The sequence below is a fragment of the Accipiter gentilis genome, chromosome 24, assembly GCF_929443795.1.
Source record: "Accipiter gentilis chromosome 24, bAccGen1.1, whole genome shotgun sequence".
NCBI classification, from domain to species: domain Eukaryota; kingdom Metazoa; phylum Chordata; class Aves; order Accipitriformes; family Accipitridae; genus Astur; species Astur gentilis.
Window position 1 is genome coordinate 23,454,403 of NC_064903.1, and position 21,751 is coordinate 23,476,153.

The window sequence follows — 21,751 nt, forward strand, 5'->3', positions numbered from 1 at the left end:
CCATTTGATCCTCCAGGAACTGGAGGGACAAACAGGGGTAGTTACTGATCCCTGCTGGGAAAACAACAGGTCCAGCAACATTGGATGGTTTTAATGTCTTGCAAAATAGAGGCCAAGAGTCACAAGCGCTGGAGCAGTTTTAGTTTGTCAATGAATAACTCCCTGCCCAGGGAAGCACACTAGCAGAGGTACTGCAGGTAATTTGACCTTTTGGAGCGACAGTAACAGCCCCAGAACAAGCTGTGTTATGTTAAAGCATGGCAGGTTACACCTGAGAAACATACCACGCAGCTCCTCTCCTTGAGCATAACTCAGCCAGGTTGGTACAGGCGGCCCGTGTGCTCCTGGCCCTGTTCAGTCTCGGTGCTGAGCAAGGCTGGTGTGCTCGGACCCACACAGTCACATCTTGAGAGAAAAGGCTACAAACACAGAGATTTTCTTTAAAAGCTCCCCCCTACCTTATTGTAAAAGACTGGATGTGCCTGAGCAGCACCACGTAACATTCCTCCCTGCAGCAATGCTAGCAGCATCAGTTCTCCGAACTGTTGTGGTCGCCCCTCTCATCCTTCGCTTCGGACAGGCTGCTCTCATCAACGTTCTCCAGCGAGGCAGCACACCGCCAAGAGAGGAAGCTTGTTCTGCTCAGGGTACAGCCAGGGTTTCATGTTAGTGTCGTGCTGCTGCTTCCAGGCAGGGTATTTCACGCAGGCCTTGTGCTGTATATCGGGAGCAGAGAAGTACAGGGGAAACAACCATGGAAGCTTAGAAAAGGTCTTGGCACGTGTCTCATCTAGCCACTAACAACACCTACTCCATTTCTTTTCTGGCTGCTTAGGAGGGGCTCAGGACCCACTAGCGAGAAAGGCAGAAGGCCAATTTAACTCCCTGATGGGACCATCTTCTGCTTGCCCAGGTCCCCTGATGATGCTAGCTGCTTTAGGAGAGTGAAATTAAACTTCCTGTACTGAAATCCTTTGTCCCTGTCCTGCTCTGGCACCAGAGACCCCTCCAGCACTGCTCTGCCACTCAGCTCAGGATCTGCAAAAGCTACTGAGGGTTTTTTTTCATGCCCTGTTCGGACGGGGCATGAAAAGTGAGGGTCAGGCAGGTTATTACACAAGGAGAGACCAGAGTGGCCGTGTTATTTGTAGCCCTCTGGCTTCAGAGAAGTATCAGTCAGCTGTCAAAACTGGTAAGGCTGACAGAACGTGATGCCACACCAGTAGTGAGCCAAGATGCCCGTTCCTAGTGCAGCCTCACCGCCGAGGGAGGCCCACCCTCTGCTCCAGCTACTGGGGTGAGACTTGGCACAGGCACCTTGGAAATGCTCCACTCCCCTGCTGCGCCAGGTACTGCAAAGCTTTATTTACAACCCGCTTTGGCAACGACCGTAATAGATGGATCTGGGGAAAAACAGAAGTTAACGTGCCAGAAAATAGCTGTGCTCCTACCAACCACCCAGAGGCCCCATAGCAAACTGCAGCATTTGCATCATTGTTTGTCAAAGAGGGTCTGGAGCAGAGGAGTGCCACGTGACGTAGGCGCGCTCCAGATTAAGAGCAGGATTTCCACTGACTGGGGCAAGAATCTGCATCACCCCGTCACCACATCCTGAGGCCCGCAGAAACAGAGTTACCTTTTGGATCCACCCGAGCCAGGTAGGTCAGACTGCAGCTGTTGGGCCCAGTTGAATGGACCAGGTATCCCGCTGGCAGAGAGACCGCTGTCAGCTCCTCGCATGGAGGGTATTTCTGTGCAAACACATCAGACAGTCAGATACTGTCTTCCATCTTCCCTGTCCTCTCCCTCTATCAGGTCTGGCATTGAAATTACAGGGCAAAGACTTGGCTAGAGGCACAGAGGAGCTTCCTCAAGCTAAGGAACTTGTAAAGGAATTACACATCTACATGCTAGGGACTCTGGGACCCCATTTTGTCCCAGGCACAGGTAGGATCTTGCTGTCTAGATAGACTGCTGCACTCCTGCGAGGCTGGCACTGACGGTGTAGCTCAGCTTTAAGGGACCCAGCGTGGTATCTTGAGACCATCTCGGACTCCTAATTCGGGTGAATCCATGCAGCTGGTGACCAACCCTAGGACAGCGTTTTGCCCTTACCAGAACCCTGCAGTTCCTGGGATCACTGTAATGGGAGAGCCTTCAGGCCCAGCCCAGTCTTCACTCACCAGGTATCTGATGGAGAAGCTGATAACAGCGTGATACTCATCCTCGACCTGCAGGGATCGCCGTGTCACCACAACCCCGTTCTTCAAGGGCTTCGGGCACCGCCTTGAACAAGGAAGAAAGTTGTTTCACCTGCCTGAACAGCACACGGAGTCCGCATAGATGTGCAGCCACTCTAGAAGCTTCTGCCTGGCCCGAGCGTCCTCTTCTTCATGATCTCACCATCTCCTCCGAGCAGCACCTACCCTACCTCTTCCCAGCCCGAGCGGTATTAACGACCTCACGCAGCAGAGGTCCCACGTGGTGCCCTGTACCCCAAACACCTCTCTCCTGCCAAGCAGCTTGGACAGTGGGTCCCCTCTATTTAACACAAGCCAAGTACTTTGGTGGAAGAGTTGGTTCCATCCCCTGTCCCCCTCTGGCCCCCACTCGCAGGTGCAGTAGCCCACATCAGCGTTGGCAGCCAGCTGGGCGATGCCACGCGTGTCCATGACGTCGGTGTCCCGCTTCCATCGATACTCGACATCGCGCAGCACGTCGTACGCACCTCTCCGCCGGCTCGTCCGGGATGTCGATGCGGCACTGAGGGGACAGGCTCGCCCACCCCAGGCCCTGCACCCCTCCCTGTCAGGGTGCCTGCGGGACGGGACAGGACAGGGAGTTCCCCTGTGGACAGCAAGGCCGAATGCTGCCTGTGGGTTCCTCGCACCCCAAGGGGAGCGAGGCACTCCCGGAGGCGCAGAAATCCCATCACGCTCCCTCGAGTGAGAGAGGAGCTGGGGCCACCAGCGCGCCCGCGGTGCCCCCGGGTCGGTGACACCCCCCTCGGCCTGGCAGGAGCGGGTAGGCCACCGCTGAAGAAGGCAGGTCCTGATGGGGAGGCGGCCCGGCCCGGCTCCCCGCCGCCCCCGGGGCCGTCCCGGTGCGGACCCGCTGCGCCCCCGCTCGGCGGACGGCGACGGTGTCGACCTTCCCGCGCGCGCGCGCTCCACGGCGGGAAGGATGACCCGCCTCCGCCACGCCCCCTCCCGGCAGCCGCCAATAGGATGGACCGCTGCCGAGCGCTGGGCCACGCCCCCGCCGGGCGGTTTAAAGCCCTTCTGTTCTCGCTCGGCCCCCAAAGCCCCGCTTAAACCCGGTAATCTCGTCCTTCTTCCACCATACCCTACGCGGGACAGACTCGTTAAACCCACGAGTAAAATAACCAGAGGCAGGCCTCGGCCCCTCACCGGCAGCAGGACAGCGAAGGTGTTGGTGAAATAACTTTATTTAGTGTGATACACGGCCGTGGTCAGACAGTCCATACTCATATTAATAGTCACACTTACTCGGCTAACAGCTAGGAGACAGCAGGGCCAGACACACACTCAATATTATACACATCCATAGAGAAGACAGTGGGAAGTGAACTATTTTATTTCACTAGTTACCCCCCTCCCCCCCCCCCCCCCCCGTTACTTAGGGTCTCCCCCCTCCCTCCCCCCAGGTCCGTGACTCGGAACAACACGACAGCAGAGCAGCACACACCTGCCTGTGAGAAGGGGACAGCAAAACCTGTTCTACAGCAGACACGGACACACCGACAAACATCAGCAATTCCCACACAACAGGGGTATGTACAGAGGAGGGGGCTGAGCATCTCACCAGGCGTTGGGACCCGGCTCTGCCAGTTAGGACTGTAGGTAAGGTGAGGGGGGGGACACTCCGGAGTGAAATGGGAAACCGCATCCCTGCTTCCTCCTGCAGGCCAGCTCACCCGGAGGGGAAGGGACAGGGCTCTGGGGAAGAAAAGGTCAGCCACCGGCAGCAAGGTGACTTGCCGCCAGTAAGCCAAGGCAGGGACCACCAGCTCCTGGTCCCAGGCTGCCCCTTCCCCTCCCCTCGACCGCCCGCAGGCTTCAAAGTGCGCACGCTGTGTCAGGGACCCGACAGGCATCCTCCTAGGGAAGTGTCACTAACCACCAAACGCCCGTCACACTGCGGTCAGTCGCTCTCCTGCCCGCTGGCATCCCCCCCCATCAGCGTGACATACGCTGGGTGATGAAAAGAACAGTGAATAGCTTAGAGCCATCCGACTGTTTTATTCTCCTCACTGTCAACAAACCTACAGACTTCTGGTTAGGACAGACGGATGGAAAACCCCCAGTAAAAGTCTCTGAAAAGCTCTATTAACGTAGTTAGAAACCAGGGGCAGGGAGAAGAGGATGTACTTCCCAACTTCCAAGGTGGAGAAGTGACACCAAAATTCACTTCAGCAGCATACATTCCTCCATTCCTCTACCTAGGTCTGACAATAAATCCCTGCCACTGCTCATCTCAGTTTTGGCAATATTAGAGCTTAACACTATTCCAAAAGTGAAATGGCTACTAGCCCCATCCCCCAGAAGTCTACTACAAAGGCAGAAGCAGCTACATATGATTTCATCAAGCAGCAACCTAGGTACGAGAGCACAACAGCTATCGCTAACCTTCCATCTGCTGTAGCTCTCCTGCTCTGTGTGAAGAAGCTCCCAGCCTACGTGACGATGAACAGAACAGAGACTAGAAAGGAGCCTGAACAGCATCCATGACTTCTAGGGCAGGTATTGCCCCTGTAGTGATGGATTTCAGGTAACTGTTCACTTTCACTGTTGACAGACAGGACCCAGGTCTCTACAAACCACCCCGAGGATCTCTCCCCACCCAGCTTCATGCTGCAAAGCCTCTGTACCCTCTTCCTTCCCCACATCTGACAGCCAACACTCACCAAGCACCAAACGTCCTCTGGATGGGAAGATGCTCCAACTGAAGAGAGCAGTCTCTAGGGTGTCTCTGCTACACAAACAGGAGCAACAAGGCCAAAGCTATCAGAGTTTGGGGGTTTCCAGTGCTGTGTGTAACACAAGGGGCAAAACTCAGAAGCCATGAGCAAGAGTTAGCCAAGATCATCCACAGAAAGGAGAAACTGAGGAGCTAGTATTGTGTGTGCCCTGCAGGAAGCAAAAGCCTAGAAACAGATAACCTGTATTGTCCAAAAAGGCAAGGCCAAGTCAAACTGACTGGTTTAAAAGGAGCAGCCTTTTGACAAAGGAAGTGGGGATGCAGGACAAAGACTGGGCTGGCGTGGACAGGGAACTAGTTAAGATGCAAGGCAGTAAGGAAGGTGGAAAGCCCACCCCCAAGCTTTATTTTTGTCTTCCCTAACTTGGTGGCTTTTCCATTGCATTCACAAGATACATCTGAGCAGACAGGCTCAAGGTGGGGAAGAGGGGGAGAAGGAGAGGAAGAGAGAGAGTGTAAAGGGCACCACAGTGCCAAAGTGCAACAACATAAAAAAATAAAATAAAAGACAGGACACTCATTCTGCACTCAGGGCTCATACCATGCAGTAAGAGGGGCGGCCGGGGCTGCTCCCCACCAGTAAACAGGGAGTTCGCTCGCTTAGTAGATTGGTTTTTCAGCCCACAAAAGTAGGGTTGCCTAGCCAATGAGCGGTGATGTTCTTCAGTGAGACTGGCCGGTTGGGGAATGTGCTGCTACAGAACGGGCCTGTTAGCAGGAGCACCCGCTCTCCGTTACTGGCTGCTCAGGAGGTTTCTCTAGTTTGATGTCAATCACTGCAGGAGACAAGTTAAGGAAATCACCCAGCCCAAGGAAAAACAAGAAGAGAACAGAGAAAGGCATCAGTATCTGAAAAGGTTGTTAGATGTCCCTTCTTAACAAGGGCAGGTGTTTCAGCAGAGCAGAGGAAATCCTGCCTGAACAGGATTAACTGCAAAACCAGTGGTCTTAGTACGTCAAGACCATTTAGAGGACAGAGCCCAATCAGACAGGTCTGCACACAAGACAGCCCTGTGCAAAAGGCAGAAAATATTACGGTATTTTGAAACAATGCAAATTTTATCCAAAACTTGTGTTTGCCATTATAAGTAGTTGTGTAGATTGTATATAGAACACAAGCAGGGTCATCAATTTATGCCCATAGGTAAGCACCACTCTATACTGGCTGTTTCAGCCACATCTCTGCAAAACCCCGATAAGACCCATCCCCACAGTGTGCCAAAAAGTCAGCAAGCCCAACCTGACAAAAGATAATTGCCAAATTCTATGAGAACAGGGAAAGTTACTGATGAGAAAAAAAAGGATACTGTCTTCTTTGCTCTTCTCTGGTGTGCTGTCCATCCCAGGTAAGGCAGCAGCCACACGACGGAAAAGCTGAAAAGTAGCAATAGATAAAGCTGAAGAAAACTTATCAGAAAAAAAAAAAGGCATGTTAAAAACCATTGCTTTGCAACAGATCTTACAAACTTGTTATGTGGGTTACCTTAGCAAGCAAAGCAATGATCAACAAATGCCACGAGAATTTTACCAAAGAAATTTAACAGGTTTTATTAAAGTTATTCGATGCCTACAAAACACAGTTTGATTGTAACTGTTTCTACTTGAACAGAACATGGAATTAATTAGTAACAGTTCTTCCAGGGACACATAGAACAATTCCCTCCTGCACTCAGTAAGCATGTTATTTACCATTTCCAGCCTCAACTGCTTTTGCACACAGCAACGTTACAGTGCACAACTCTAGACTTCTGATAAGCAACCTTGCAAGAGACCGAAGGTTTAAGAAGTCTGTGGAATAACTGAGGTTTTACAGCCCATCCTTGCAGTTCAATCTTGCTGCAAACCAGCCATTTCTGAGCAGAACAGTTGGCTCAAGCGAGCTGCATTTAAGCTATTAAGGATGTGCTAGAGCTGGGAAGGACTATCATATCCCCATAAAAAAACCCAGAAAATTGTTTTGCATAATTTTTCAAGTCAATGTTAGAGCTCCTCCTGCTGACATTAATGCAGCAGCTAACACAATACAGACACTGCTAAGCAGTCTGGTGAGAAGTGCTGCATAAAGAACCAGAGGAATCATCAGCTAATGATGATTTTCCTCACAGTAGCTTGGCAGGGACTTCTCATCCACACCTCAAAAGTGTGTTACTTGGAAAATCAAGCCACTGAGGTACGAGCAAGGTGCTGCAGTGAGCATCCTTTTAGTCACAGAAGTTCTCAGTGCAAACACCCGCTAAGCAAATAAAGCAACACTAAGTTAGAACCAAAGACTAATGTGGATTCAATCCAGAATAGCCCAAAGAAACAAACCCAAAGTCTCCTAATCCCATCGTGAGGTTCTCCTAACCAGCTGGTGTGCAGCAAACTGCTATGTTTCCTAGCTGACACCAACAGTACTACGCTCCCTGCAGACCCCTGGACCTTATGGCTGCCTTACTCCCCAAGTTCTGTTACACTTCAGAGTAATTCCTGAACTAACGGAGAGTGGGATCACAAGCTTATAGCAAGAGGCAATGGGCACAAACTGAAAGACAGAAAATTCTGTTTAAACACAAGACAAAAATTTAAAGTTTTTCCTACTGTACAAATAGCCAAACATTGTGACAGGTTGCCTGGAGAGATGGAGTCTCTATTCTTTGAGATATTCAAAACTCAACTGGAGTCAGTTCTGGGCAGCCTGCTCTGAGCACAGCGGTTGGACTAGACGATCTCCAGAGATCCCTTCCAACCTCAACTAATCAAAGATTTTCCTCTGTGGCTTGAAAACAGAAGCATGAACTTCTACTCTAGTGCATCAGCATAAGCAATTATCCCAACTGATGTCAACGTTGATTTTAGAAAACAGTGCATGAACTGTTAACAAAAGCAAAGGGAATGTACAAAATTACGTGTGACTGGCCGCACAAAACAGTTCCATTCCTATCCCTCAGCACGTTCTGGTTTTAGATTCTCCTTTCTTTCAAGGTAAGTTTGCTTAGCTTTAACAGGAAATCATTGACTTGACAGGAAAGGTAAAGCAGCAACAGTGATCTTTGGGCAAGAAGCATTTCAGGGGTTGTCATCAAACAATACAAGCAAATATCTGATGGAACATGAACCCCAAGCAGAAGCATACACATATAGAGCAGTTAAGTACAGATATCCTCTCTTTAGAACAAAACATTGATCTACCTGTTTCACATTGTATCCAGTCTTTGCACTGGTCTCAATAAACATCACATTCAGCTCTTTGGCTCTCTGTTCACCTTCTTCTGTAGTGATTTGCCTGGACAAAGATGCAAACAGAAGCAGAAAGACAGAAAGGAAGAACAGACAGGAAGAGTTAGAGATGTCTGTGACTGAGATGCTCTTCAGTGGAGGGCCGCTTCACCACCCCTTACAAGGGTGCATAGTCCACCAATGGAGACCTCAGCACCTCTGAGTCTTTAAGACCCCTAGGTCCTCCAGCTAAGAATGAAACAACCTCAAGTAGGTTACCCAGGGAACGCCTGGACTTATGACTATTAATAATGGATGATCAGCACAGGATGAAGTTTGTGCAGTACATTTGAGCCTCATTCACAGCATCCTCAAAGGACGGAAGAATCCCTATACGCTGCACCTGATACAAAAAGCAGTTTCGCAAGTCAACAGGAGGGAACTCCGTGAGGTTACAGAAAGATTTCAGAAAGGCTCCAGCAGAAAGTGCAGTGCAACAGCAAGCGCTAGGCTGCTGCTTGCAAGCAAGCACCTGCATTTGCATCTCTGATCAATACCCTGTACATACCTGTTTCACATTATATCCTGCTTTAGCACTGGTTTCAATATACATCATATTCAGTTCTTGGGCTTTTCTCTCACCCTCCTCTATAGAAACCTGTCTACAGCAATGAGAACAAATCACAGAAAAGAAAAACCAAAGCAAAGAAAAATAGTCCAAAAATTATAAAAAGAAAACTGCAGGATAAGAGCAGCCACCAACTGAAGCAACATTAACAGGAAAGAAAAACTTAACTGGCTGCACCAAATAAGAACAGTGCTATTTTTAGGTCAGCTTTTTGGCCTCAGAATGTGCATCATCACTTGGTTTTTACCATAGGATGAATGGCTTCCAATATGCTGTATTCCATTTCGAAAAATGTGACCAAGCTCAGACCGATACTGCAGCTTTGTCCAGCCTTAAAAGCCCTAGTATTTCAGCCTAACACAAATCTAACTTCCTTTTAAAAAGAAAGGCAAGGCAGCTTCTTTTACTTATACCTGGATATACACCATAATTCCAAGTTCTAGCCTAGATCAGGACTACTGTCACTTACACTAAACTTCTAAAATAAGAATTTCTAGTGCTACAGAAACTTGAACTGTAGCTATGTTTCAAACAATTTTCTGGTATTTTTAATTCTTACAGCAGTGCTGAGCCAGCTGCACACACACTCCATTTACGTACTATCAGGAAATAATCCAAAACTGAAATTATCCCATTGCGTTTTCCAGTTCCACATTAAATTGGATTTTGATAGAAATTAGAAAGCCTCAAATCTTAAATGCCAGGTTATTCAGTTAGGGAGCTGCAGTTATTTCTAGCTCCCAGGAGGGCATAAGAGATACTAGGTGGTCAACATCCAAAGCTGGCTCAAGTAGAACATCTTGGATTTTGTTCCGTTGCTTTTGTAAGCTGATTTCAAAGACCAGACTGATCTGAGGTCTTGCCACCTGGAATTCTTAATCCAAATCAGCTATATGCATTTTTATCCTATTTCTGAAGCTCTAAGCACCGAGTTTTACCAACATTTCCAAAGTGCAAGGCACAGGACACTTAGAATGGCCTCCCACTGGAAGTGGGAAAAGCCAAATAGTCATCAAGACTAAGGTGGTCTGCGTGTAGGGGACAGAACACATTTCTGTAAGAACCATCAGTACGAAGCTGACACAGCACCCAGTTGGAGCCTAACTTTATCCTCTTCACCACTGACTCAAACCACTTGCCAGGATTAGAATTGTCTATGCTTTTCATGCCAGACATGACAAACAAAAAACTAACAGCATGACATATACGGGGACAAAGGGCAAAAAGCATCTCCTGACACCGGTTCGTGCAGCCAGGGATGCTGGGTATTGTCTCATATGAGCATTTGGACAACACCAAAACCACAAGAGAAAAAACACATCACAATACATTCCAAAGCAATATGTACACTGCAGGAGTGAGTAAAGCAAGGTTTAAAATTTAAAACACAATAGCATCCAACAATGGAACAGTCAGAACCCTATTAGGCCCACCATCACAAAAAACCAGAGTAAACAAACAGGCAGTTCAGATAATAGTACAAGATTTTTCCGTGAAAACATTAGTGTTCCACCTGTAAGGCTTTTCAAGCTGTTACCTTTTGATCAGAAATGTCTCATGAACAGCCAAAGGATAAGGGTCTGATTGTATAAGACATCATTTTGCCGTGAGATTCAGAAGTTTCCCAGTTCTGCCTTTTTGAGATGCTTTCTTTGCATCATATAAAAATTCCCCATCGTGCCAATACTTCATATGTCCCATGACGTACGAGCACACATTTTAGAGTACCTGATGTATGTGAAAATGCTTCGGTTTAAAGCATTGGGACTGTAAGAAACTGCATGGCTTACTCCATCTTCCCTTTGCCAACTACTACTGACACTAACCATTAAAATAAAAATCTTTCCTTATCTACACTGTTTCCGATATCTTCATAAAGAATGACAATCTCTGAAAACATTAAACAAAATTTTTCCTAAATCATCAATCAAGAGAAGAATTTGAAATAGAAATGCAAAAGCACAAGCCTGTGGTCTTTTAAGAAGCTATTACATTGGTTATGTTGGCTGAAGTGGTGTTGTAGAATTAAGAGATTTAAAAAGAAAATGCTTTATGACATGTCCCAAAACATTAAGTCCGTGTGATTTTAAGAGTCTAATTAACTTTTTACGTCTCTTGGGGAAGTCTGCTTCTGCTAATCTAGTTTCCTCTCACACATCCACAACATCACAGTTTGTGTTATGTATGACATGAAATTTATGCTCAAAGGGAAACCTTTTAGATTGATACTGTAAAAGCTCATGCTGTGTCTTGTAACAAGGAGAAACTTTACTATGAACTTATAGTTGCACATGCAGAAAGAGTCACGTAAATAGGATTGTTGAAAAAAGGTAGATTTCCTTGCTTTTGCAAGACATCTTTTTGGCTTTATCTCAGCATGGAAAAAAAAAAATCAGACACAATACACTGTTGAGAAACACGGTATAGAGATACTTAATTTAAGCAAAAGGATTTTTTTTTTTTTTAGGTGGGTTTGTTTTAACCAAAACTATTTATAGAATAGCAAAATGGAGTAACTTTGCATATGCTGAAACCAGAAACCTGAATTTCATGACAAGCTATTTATGCTTCGTTTAAAAATCAAGAATTGTTTTGAAGACAGACTAGTCTGCCAGTTCCTTGCTTCTACTGGTCAGGGCAGCAAGGCCACCAGCTCCCCTCCATTACCTCTTGTCTGCCAGGTCAGTTTTGTTCCCCACCAACATGATGATGACATCACTTCCTCTCTCTGTCCGAACGTCATCAATCCACTTGGAGGTTTGCTGGAAAGAATTCAAGTCTGTAGGGAAGAATCAAATGGGAGTGCTGAGGATAAAACTTCTTTTCAGAGAGGGAGAGTGCTATGCCTGTACTCAGGTGCTTCTCCAAATCTCCCCACACCACATATAAATGACCAATAAATTGTTTTCCGCTCAGACAGAAAAACAGGGCAGGGAAAAAAACGTTTCTAATGTTAACCATCTTTTTGCAGAACTTCTCGTTGTAACTTATTAGTTCTGCTTACATGTAGTATTTCAAATAATGAGACACCAAAGCATCACTCACTTGTAATGTCATAGACTACCACAGCAATGGTGGAGTCGCGGATGTAGCTGGGAATGAGACTGCGGAACCGCTCCTGGCCTGCTGTGTCCCAAAGCTGCAGCCGAACCTGCTGGTACCAGGCCAGGGAGAGCAGAGAGAAAGAGAGAGAGAGAGAGCAAGAAAGAAAAGAAAGGAGGAAACTGTCCTTTAGAGAAAAGGCCATTTCTAGAATTAACTGTATGCAGCTCAGTCTGAGAAGCTGAGGCTGACCTTGTAATCTTGCCCCAAATATCCAAACACCACGGAAGTTGGCTTTTCTGACTCTGTAGATAATGTGCTTTAATTACCACCTTTGCTTGCTTAGAGATTCTGCTATTCCCAAAGACCTCCAGGTTATGACTACTACCTCAATGCTGATAGCAGTAGCTAGTAAGTCATAAAGAGCTGGTCTTCCTGGTCTACCCAGGATTATGCATGGGGTCTCCGCAGGACTCCTGGCCTAGAGCATCTCAGATCAAAGCTTTTCGGGCAATTCCCACATGACAGACATGCAATTCCCTCAGCCCCATGTAGTAAAACAGCATCTGTTCTCCAGCATCAAGCACCCAGAAGATGGTAATGGCAATTTTCATGCAAGATTAAGGCAATCAGTAACTTAAGTTCCAGCAGAAACAAAAGCAAATTTACATGCTGTAGGCTTCAGGTGACACAGAGGGCATCAGGCTCTCCCTTTCAGATAAGCACAAGAGTCAGAAGCAAGCACAAATGCTATGAGAGGTACAATTTGACCTCTAGAACTATGCCCAAACACAAACTGACCTATTATATATGATAGTCTGGGACCTGCCTATTAGAAACAGCAATGGTCAAAACATGCCCAACTACCACAGTGAATGCTAAACAAAAGCTTTTCACAACTGGGAGCGATACCATTTCCTTCCAAGTCATTACCCCACACGGCTAGCTGTACAAGTAGCACTACACTGCCAGAAAACAAGATTTCTGTTGGCATTCTCAACAGGCACAAGTTTCACAGGAGGGCAGATACTGGTTCCCAGCTTAATTACATGAATTGGTTAGATTGCTCACAAAGCCACTTGTTCAGCAATGAGGGAGAGCAGCTGTTTATGTGCAGAACAGTAGTTAATAGGGCAGCTTGCAGGAGACTGGCTACAAGGGAGAAAGCAGTTTCAGAAGGACCAGTAATTGGCTTGTTTAGAAGAGAAACAGAAGCTGGACAGAGCACATGTCTGCACAGTGTCTTGCTACAAGAAGATTCAAAACAACATCATACCTACATCAGTGTATGTAGATCTGATGCCCTGGGGCTTAAGGAAGATTAGGACTTGTAGTTAAAGCAATTAGCTCATGCTTCGTTTTGAAGGCAGACTTGATTACAGCAGCAAAAGTCAGGACTCTTCATTACCCCAGGAAAATCAGGGTGACAAACTCCAAGCACCTGGACAATGTTACACTGGTGCTGGAAGATCAGATTGATAATGACAGCTTCTGGCTCTTCTGGACTTTACAACAAGCTTCCACATAGTCCCCAAGACATAGCTGCTACACCAGACTATTCACCCAGAAAGTTTTCCAAAGTGTTGATTTAAACATTCCAACCTTCAAACTCCCAGTCAAAAAGGCAACTAGAGGAAGTACCACAGAACTTGGGAAAAACTGGCCCCAGTAATCTAATCTTGTTGTAGTGAAGGGTAACACTATTTGAGGGAAGGCCTTCATCTAGTAAGCAGGTACCCTGCAGGCACCCCTGAAGTGACCTGAGAAAGTTAGCTGCAGTTTTTCCGTGGCTTCTCATTTCTAGAAGTCAAAGTTTGTGTACACCTGTTTTGGAGGGGAAGAGAAAATATGAACAACCCACTCAAACATGACATGCTAACAACCCTACTGGTCTGGAAAGGTGAAAGGTCCTCAACCAAGAATTAACCCAGCCCCTCTTGCAAACAAGGTAACTTGTTCAGAAAGGGGCCCAGAGTTGCAGTACGGACTTTCACCATGGATCTCTCCACAGGCCACTTGCATTTCAAGATGCCCAACAGATTAACAATAACTAAGCAATTACCCTTTTTCTTCTCAGCTCCCTACATGCTAGCTAACAGTTCTTCTCTACTAGTTAAGAGTATCTTGGCTGGTACTTATGTCCTGTGGGACTGTCCATATTTTACACTACCATGACCGGCATTAACTTACAGGAGACTATTTGAGGTTCCCAAATACAGTTACCACTAAAGACAATGTAAATATATAGCTCTTCAGAGTGGTAAAGGAAACTGTGTTTTCCTAATCACACTAGTGCTCACCATCATCATGCCCTCAGAAGTACATGACCATGTTCCTTCAATAACACAAGAAAACGAAGAGCCTCTCAGTCACTAAGAGCAGAACAAAGAGCAGTAACAAGAAAAAATGAAATTATCTGAAAAGATCAGACCATTACCAAAGTATGATGAGATCAGCTATCACTTAATTATTTTTGACATGTCTGGAAGCTGTTAAGAACAGCCTAGACTGGCAAGATTTTTCCACCTGCCTGGATAAACAGCATCCTGTATCTGTCACAACAGTGGGGAGAAAAGATGCCAGCCTATGCAGCCTGCCACACACACTGCCTCACCTAGATGAGTTCCCAGCATAAGACATCAAGTGCACATCTCAGCACTCCTCAAATCCCAAACAGATCACTTCATTTTGACATTAGTTTGGACCAAGCCAGAAATCATCCCAGAGTCAACTACTTCAGCTACAGGACTGGGAGAAAGACCTTATAATTATTTGCCCTCAATATGTACGATAAATCATAACAGAAGTCTATTATTTGTTAGGCCCTTCAGTTAACTGAAGTGAAACAAACCCCTGGTCCATAAAGCCTCACTATCTATAATCTACAGTTTGTGACAAAATGAAGGTGGGCCAGAGGTTTTTCATCTGCGCTACATTCGTTACTTAGACTTTGTCCACATGGTGTTGGCTCACTGATATAAATCCTGTCTAGGTGTTTATGCTGTTATTGTAGCTTAACCAAAAAAGCCAGATCAAGTGGAATCAATAACAAGGCGTTAAAATGAAATAATTGTATTCATATCTTATACTAAAACATTCGTGCCAAGCGTTACAGAGAATTTCCCTCTAAGCTTGTTTATTGTTTAGAAATTATGGTAGTTACATCTCATCTCTTTCAAAACCTCTCTCGTTACTCATATGAATAGCCAGCTCTTCTTCAATGAAACTGAAGTCTTGAATCCTCTTAAGTCACTACAAAGCTTTTATTTAAATAGATATTGTACTGTTTTACCTACTCTGACAGTGTTCCTTTGCTTTGGCATCCAAAGTTGTTACATTTATTAACCTCTTCAGTTATCCAGAAAGGAAAAAAAATTCATCCTGAGGTTTAAAAAAAAACAAAACAAACCAAAAGCCACCCCAACCAGAAAAAGTATAAAGCTTTCTGAAGGCTACCAATCACCTTTCATTCCAATCAGCACAGACACACGAGAAGTCACAATCCCTAATCACCTCCCTGCCAATCCTCCGTGTATCATTTCCATTGTCTGAGCTTTGAGCAGACCAGTTTTCCAGTTCCCCAGTTTCTGTATTATGGGATGGAGTTACCACTGGTTGTGGAGGAAGATGCTCAGCTACATCCCTTCAGCCCATGAAACACCTACAGTCCTATCTTAGCCCTTTTCAGATAACACCACCACTTCCAATGCATAAAAGGTACATGTTAAATGCAAGGTCCCTGCAGACACTCCAGCTCAATACCTACTTGTAATGTCAAAGACAATGACAGCCACAGCAGAGTCACGGATGTAGCTGGGAATGAGGCTGCGGAACCTCTCCTGGCCGGCTGTGTCCCACAGCTGCAGCCTGATCTGGGAAATGGAAAAGTGTAGGGGAAGAGGGAAGGGGAAGAGCAGGAAAATGGAAAACAAAACCAAAACTCAAGTGAAATAAAAATAAAGAGAAAAAAAATTGCAAGGCGAAAATAATGCAACAAAAGGAAAGTTAAAATGGAACAGAAACGTGAAAAGTGCTAACGATACTTCTAACTGCATTCTCACAATAGCCTCAGCCTAGCATGTCTGAGAAACCTCCCTCCCTCCACAGACCCATTAATAACTCACATGTATGAACACGCTCTTCTATTTAATCATAAAACCAAGACATCCCTAAAAAATACCTTCTCACACCATCTGCAAATGAGGGAAATGAGCATACATACCTCAGTGCATCCTGCCATGTAAGGACTCTGGCGATAATGGCCACACAAGCAGACTGCAACCTGCAGCTAGCTACAGGTGGTGACTCCTAACCATAAGGACTACATCACCCCGCTACTGATTAACCCTCTGGAAAGCCTGATGTGGTGAAACACAGTAGCGGGGCACAAGCCAGAAGAGCAACCACCCTCTAGACTGGCTTTTCTTGTGCTTAAATCCAACAAGTCCGGGAAGATACCAAGACACAGAAAAGGAAATACTACTTGGGTCTTTCAAGAGTGAGGTTGTAGCTGTAACGTGGAACTGGCAGCCTGAGAGTTGGGATTGAGGATGAGATTACTTGTGGCCCCAGTTCACTTAGTGCCACAGGTCCCAATGCACTGGCAACGTGCTGGAAATGGCATACTTACAATCACCCTCTGTGGGAGGCTTTGGAGATGGTTTTGAAGAACCAAACTCCACATGTATTTGTCCCTTCTGCTGGCTAGTACATGCTACCCAGGCCATATTTACTGCCGAGTGATCTAGCACAGGTATCATTCCAGGATATATTATTTGGTGTAAGGACATATCAAATATGCCAAAGCATATGCTGCAGTTAGAGGCTTACCATTCTTCATTTCAAGCCCAGCAGTCAAAGCCTATTGCAAAATACAGCATTAGCCATATCTGAGAAATTATTTCAATGTCTGAATTTTCCTAGCTTGTGTGCTTGTATTTCTTCCTCCTCTTATCTACATGCAACACCTCTCTTATTTAAACAGGCTTTATGGGCTCTGTGGACCACTTACATAATCAGGAAAGCTAACAGTATATCTAACATTGGAAAGAAAATGGTATTTTCTGGATAGCAGGCCAGCAGGTGAATGACATCCTGACCCACACAACCACAAGAAATCAAGACTACACTGCTGAAAACAGCACACAGGCATTCCAGCTTGCCTTCACCGGTGTTAAGCAGCATTCCCAAGATCTTTTTCTTCTTCTGCCACTGCCAGTACCACTGAAGAATGTTATTCAAGTAGTTACAATACAAAGTAATACAAAGATTAAGCAAGGTCTTTCCTAATAGTGAATCACTGGTAAGATGGCAGAGAAGTACTCGGGAAACTCACCACACACACTGGGCTGGGACTTCTTCAGAAGCAACAGACTCAAAGCAACAAAAAGGACTTCCATTGCACCACTGGCCCCTTCCTCCCCACAAACAGTTTCATACTTCTCAGCCAGTAGCGAAACTAGCAAAAAGGCAAGTACTAGCAAAACCCAAACTAATAAAAAGACACATACTCAAAGACAGGAGAGGGATGCGAGGGATCTCTTTTATGCAAAAAGGAATCTCATGCAAGCTAAATAAAAAATTGCTTTATTAACAGTATGTCAGAACTGTGTTACATAAGGAGCCTTTCTACAAGGAGGAACTATGCCACCACTGGTAAGCATGAATGACTTCAAGACTTGGAACTGCCTAGGGTCTGCTCGCACCCATTTAAACTGACAATCCCAGAAGCAGAGCTGCAAATTCTGGGAGGAAACTACTCCTAAGGTACATATAACAGACAGCCCATTCCCTGGGATATGGACATTAGCTTGCCTCAATTTTGCATGAAAGATTTTGACTTCATTCTATGGGTATCAGATATTAACAAGCACCATAAACAGGACAGTGGGTCAGTGATTTGATTCAAAGGCTGTCCTTCTGAAGGCTGCTGGGGGATTTCAGCAACCATTGGAGGAATGGCCAGGTGAAACAGCACACACAGCAACTGCTGCTCCCATGACTGCAGTTGCCATGCTATCACACAGATGCCTCACTTACCGTGCGATCTTCAAGATACATAGTTTTTGACAGGAAATCAATTCCAATGGTCGCCTGAAAAGAAGAAAAGCATTAGTAACTGCAACTTGCCTTCCAGCATCTGCAAATCAGATCTTTCTATACAAACTCTTAGAAATGTTCAAAAACTTATAATTAAGCTGTGGACCATATTTGCCTTCAATACAGTTGATAAAAACAAAGCAATCTGGGTATCTGTGCCATCTTCATTTCACATCATTCTTCCAACACTTCTCAACTGCACAAGATCCTCTGACTCTCAATTTTAGCCTCAGACACTCATGCATCTTAACACAGATCATATCTGAAGTGGCATCTCCTTCTGGTCTACTGCAATTCAGTCTGGTAAGAGCTATCTTATTAGAAATAACCAAAAGGTAGAGCAAATTACATATATAAATTGTGGGCGACTGTGCTGAAAGCTAAAAAGCAATGCTTATTCAGGATTTTCCATTTCAGATTATGCTTCCTTTCCAGTGACATTCAGAAGCTTCATTTCCCAGGCAGTTCTTTCTGTAAGTCTCCTTCCATTCACATTTCCATTGCTGTACAGTAATTCCAGTACAAAGACATTTCAATTAATTTGCTAAGTTAGATGCGCTCCCAGGCACTTAAATCAAGCAGATGTCCTAGCCCATTATAACCCTAGGAAACAGGTGACAGGTTACTAATGTAACAGATTTTAGTATTTTAGACAGATTACCTCCCGTCTTAGCAAACATAGGCAGCATAACATGTTCTGGAAGGTCTCCATCAGAATGTGAAACATTTAGCATTAGAAGAGACCATAACAGTCAATTTCTGTAGTGAGGACTTATTTCTGGGAGTCCTATTTTCTGCAGCCAGGACACAGTTTATAACAACTACAATAAGCAGATGAATCTATGAGAGCACCTTACAAAAGTCAGGAAAAGAAACACAGAAAGCACAAGAGGATCCAGTTCCAGTGAATGACTTGTCCTCAAGAAAGCAATCTTCTCTTCCAACGTCAAATTACCCCAATCTAAACCTGTAACTCCTCACCTGAATTAAAAGAGAAAGCCCTAGTCTCATCTTCTTTAAAGATATTTGGTATTTCCTCAAAATACTGCTAAGCGGTTTTGATGCAACTAACTCTTCCTGAAATCTTCAGGCCTCTTACGCATCTTCAGCTTTTCATCTGCAGCCTCTTCATCCCCACCCTACTCTCTCCCTGCCAAGACTTCCCTGGCTTTTTCTATCTATAGCCTTTTAGTTAAAAAAATAGCAATAATTAAAAAAATTAAGAGAGAGAATATGCCATGCTGACTTCTTGCAGATGTATCTATATACTATGGACTCAACTACTCCTACTTAAACAGCAAGCCTCTGAAGATGCTAGAGACCAAGAACTATCATAAGCGTCTTTGTATCTTATTCATTCTCTGTTTCCCGAGACTTCCATGTCCATCATCAGGCATCCTGACCATTATCTTCTCTATTAGCCAACCCCATAAAAAAAAATGTTTCTCCCTGTTTCCCTCAAGGTTTCTCACATATCCAGACAGGATCTAAACCTTGCTTCTTTTTTGTACACTGTATTTCCTGACATCACACTAAATGCCTGGGCTTAGTCATGAAGTCTCATTTCCATTTCAAGGCACCTTACAACCTTACATGTGATATTGAACTGACATCTCATGGAGAAATGTGCTGGGCCCTAACAGTTCTCACAGGCATACATTTTAATAGTGGGGAATAGATTTACCCATATATATATATATATATATATATATGAAAAGTAAAAAAAAAAATAAAAAAAAAAAATTAAAAGTCTACCACATACCTGGTAAGTATTGTCAAAACTGTCATACATAAACCTGGTGATCAGAGAGGTCTTCCCAACTACAAAAGAAGAGATAAATTACTTTCAAGCAGCAGTGGGGAAAAAATAACCACTGCTTTGGGAGTGGCACGCTGGTAGCGCCAATCATCAGAATTGAGCTGCCACTCTAAGGCTATTTCCCAGCTATGGCCTCCTGCGAAATAACCAGCTAAGTAATTAATTCACAAAATGACAGAAGTATGTTAAGCCAAATCAATCTCAGTAGGTCAAAAGTTAATCATGATGAAAACATGGTCCTCAAATTAGGTACATCGCGATGCATATGACAAAGAATTATTTATTTGCTTTAAGCGAGCAATAAACTTGCTCATATTTCTGTACTTATGTAATCACCAAGTCTAGGACTTACAGGCATAAACATCAAAACAAGACACAGTGATGTCCCAGACACTGTTTAGCTGCCTCTGGCTGGATAGAAAAGCAACATTCAAGACTTCCATCCTTTCTTCATAATAAGATTTTAGATACAGAGTAAACTTTGGTGGCTTGCTTAAAAACTTTAGATTCATGTCTCCAAATATTATCAAGAGACAAAGCACAGAACCAACAAGAAACAGGAACCAAAGATAAGAGCTCTGATTCTCTCTCAGGAAGCCAAGAAAAATTCAAAGGACATGGATGGAAGAGAAGAGGGAAAAGGAATAAATTGCCCTAGAAAGGTTGTGAAATTGTGAACGCTGGGTTAAAAAACAGTTAGACATATGTCTATCAGCAGTAATGTTGAAGGTGGGGGAATTAGACAACTCCTCGAAATTCCTCCAAGTTCTGGGACTGAGGAGGAGGTAATCAGTACGAGATCTAAAGAGAGTAACACAGCAAAGAACACCACAATTTCAAGAAAAAGATACAACTCGTCCATATATTACGAGGGAAGGGGTACGAAAGGGAGGCAACTCCCAGGCAAAACAGAAAAAAAAAAACAACCCGAAGACGTAAGGGAGGCCGCAGCCATGCTATATACAAACAGCACCGCCTCCCCAGCGGCACGGCTGCGGGCGCACTGCGGGCCAGCCCCGGCCCCGGCAGGCGGGTATAGCACAGGCCCACCGGGGCAGGCCAAGACCGGCGGAGCGCTGCAAACGGGGAACCGGCCGCTCGCTAGGCCCGCGCCTCCCGCCGGCCTGAGGCCTAAGGCCGGACCGCCCCTCCCTCGGGCGGGGGTCCCGGCCGGCTCGTCGCCGCCTTCCCCCCCCCAACCCCGGGCGGAGAAAGGGCCCTTAACGGTTCCTCCGCCGCCGCAAGACCCTCACGGGTCCGACGTCGTCCAGCCCTCAACGGATCCTCACTCCCCCCCCCCGGCCCCTTTAGTGCTTCCTCACCCCCCCTCCCCAACACACACTCCGGACCCTTAACGGCTCCTCACGGCCCTTAACGGCCCCTCACCGGCCCTAACGGCCCCTCACCGGCCCCTCCTCATTCCTCACCCCCCCTCCCCAACACACACTCCGGGCCCTTAACGGCTCCTCACCGGCCCCCCCTCATTCCTCACCCCCCCTCCCCAACACACACTCCGGGCCCTTAACGGCTCCTCAGCGGCCCTAACGGCTCCTCACCCCCCTTAACGGCCGCTCACCGGCCCCCGCCCCGCAGCGGAAGGCCCGTGACGGCTCCTCATCCTCCCTGACGCCCCCCGCGGCCGCCCGGTCGGTCGGTCGGTCGCCCCGCTCACCGCTCTGCTCGCCCAGAAAGACGAGCTTGAATTTCCTCAGCGGGTTCCCGAACTCGCCGCCGCTGCCGGGGGCGGACATGGCGGCGCGGGGAGGCCGAGCCGGAGCCGTGACTGAGGAGAAGGAGACACCGCCGAGCGTACACCGGACCGCCGCCGCCGCCCCGCCCCGCCGCGCGTCACTTCCGCCGCCGTCACCGGCGCGTCACTCCGCCACACCCACCCCCCCCCACACCCCTCCGTAGGGCGGGCGGTTGCCATGGCAGCGGGCCGGTCTCCGGTGGCGGCAGGCGCT

At 46.3% G+C, this 21,751-nt stretch overlaps 2 protein-coding genes across 13 annotated transcripts in view; both read right to left on the reverse strand.

The window, feature by feature from the left end:
* The window catches only part of KIF4A (kinesin family member 4A), a 28,516-nt gene extending 26,250 nt beyond the window's left edge, over positions 1–2,266 (reverse strand). For 2 of the 3 annotated variants that reach the window (XM_049827276.1, XM_049827277.1), the window contains exons 1-3: positions 2,184–2,266; positions 1,637–1,751; positions 459–716 (exon numbers count right to left, since the gene is read on the reverse strand). In XM_049827276.1, the coding sequence (XP_049683233.1) occupies positions 459–530 (72 nt within the window). In that variant the 5' untranslated portion in view covers positions 531–716; positions 1,637–1,751; positions 2,184–2,266. Of the gene's footprint in view, positions 1–458; positions 717–1,636; positions 1,752–2,183 lie in introns of those variants that run through there. The other variant, XM_049827280.1, reaches the window with a different exon arrangement.
* Positions 2,267–3,635: 1,369 nt separating this feature from the next.
* Positions 3,636–21,661, reverse strand: RAB41 (RAB41, member RAS oncogene family). 10 transcript variants are annotated; one of them, XM_049827288.1, is made up of 9 exons: positions 21,460–21,639; positions 19,731–19,789; positions 17,909–17,962; positions 15,636–15,741; positions 11,873–11,981; positions 11,495–11,606; positions 8,173–8,266; positions 6,309–6,375; positions 3,636–5,777 (listed from the first exon to the last, which is right to left on the reverse strand). In XM_049827288.1, the coding sequence occupies exons 2-9, from the start codon at positions 19,754–19,756 to the stop codon at positions 5,713–5,715; spliced, it is 633 nt and encodes a 210-aa protein (XP_049683245.1). In that variant the 5' UTR covers positions 19,757–19,789; positions 21,460–21,639; the 3' UTR covers positions 3,636–5,712. The 10 variants fall into 10 exon arrangements, 9 of the variants coding, with proteins under 9 accessions (XP_049683245.1, XP_049683246.1, XP_049683242.1 ...); XM_049827289.1 differs by having other exon boundaries at positions 11,873–11,978; positions 21,460–21,637; XM_049827285.1 differs by lacking the exons at positions 8,173–8,266; positions 15,636–15,741 and adding an exon at positions 8,768–8,861 and having other exon boundaries at positions 11,873–11,978; positions 21,460–21,660.
* Positions 21,662–21,751: the final 90 nt, after the last annotated feature.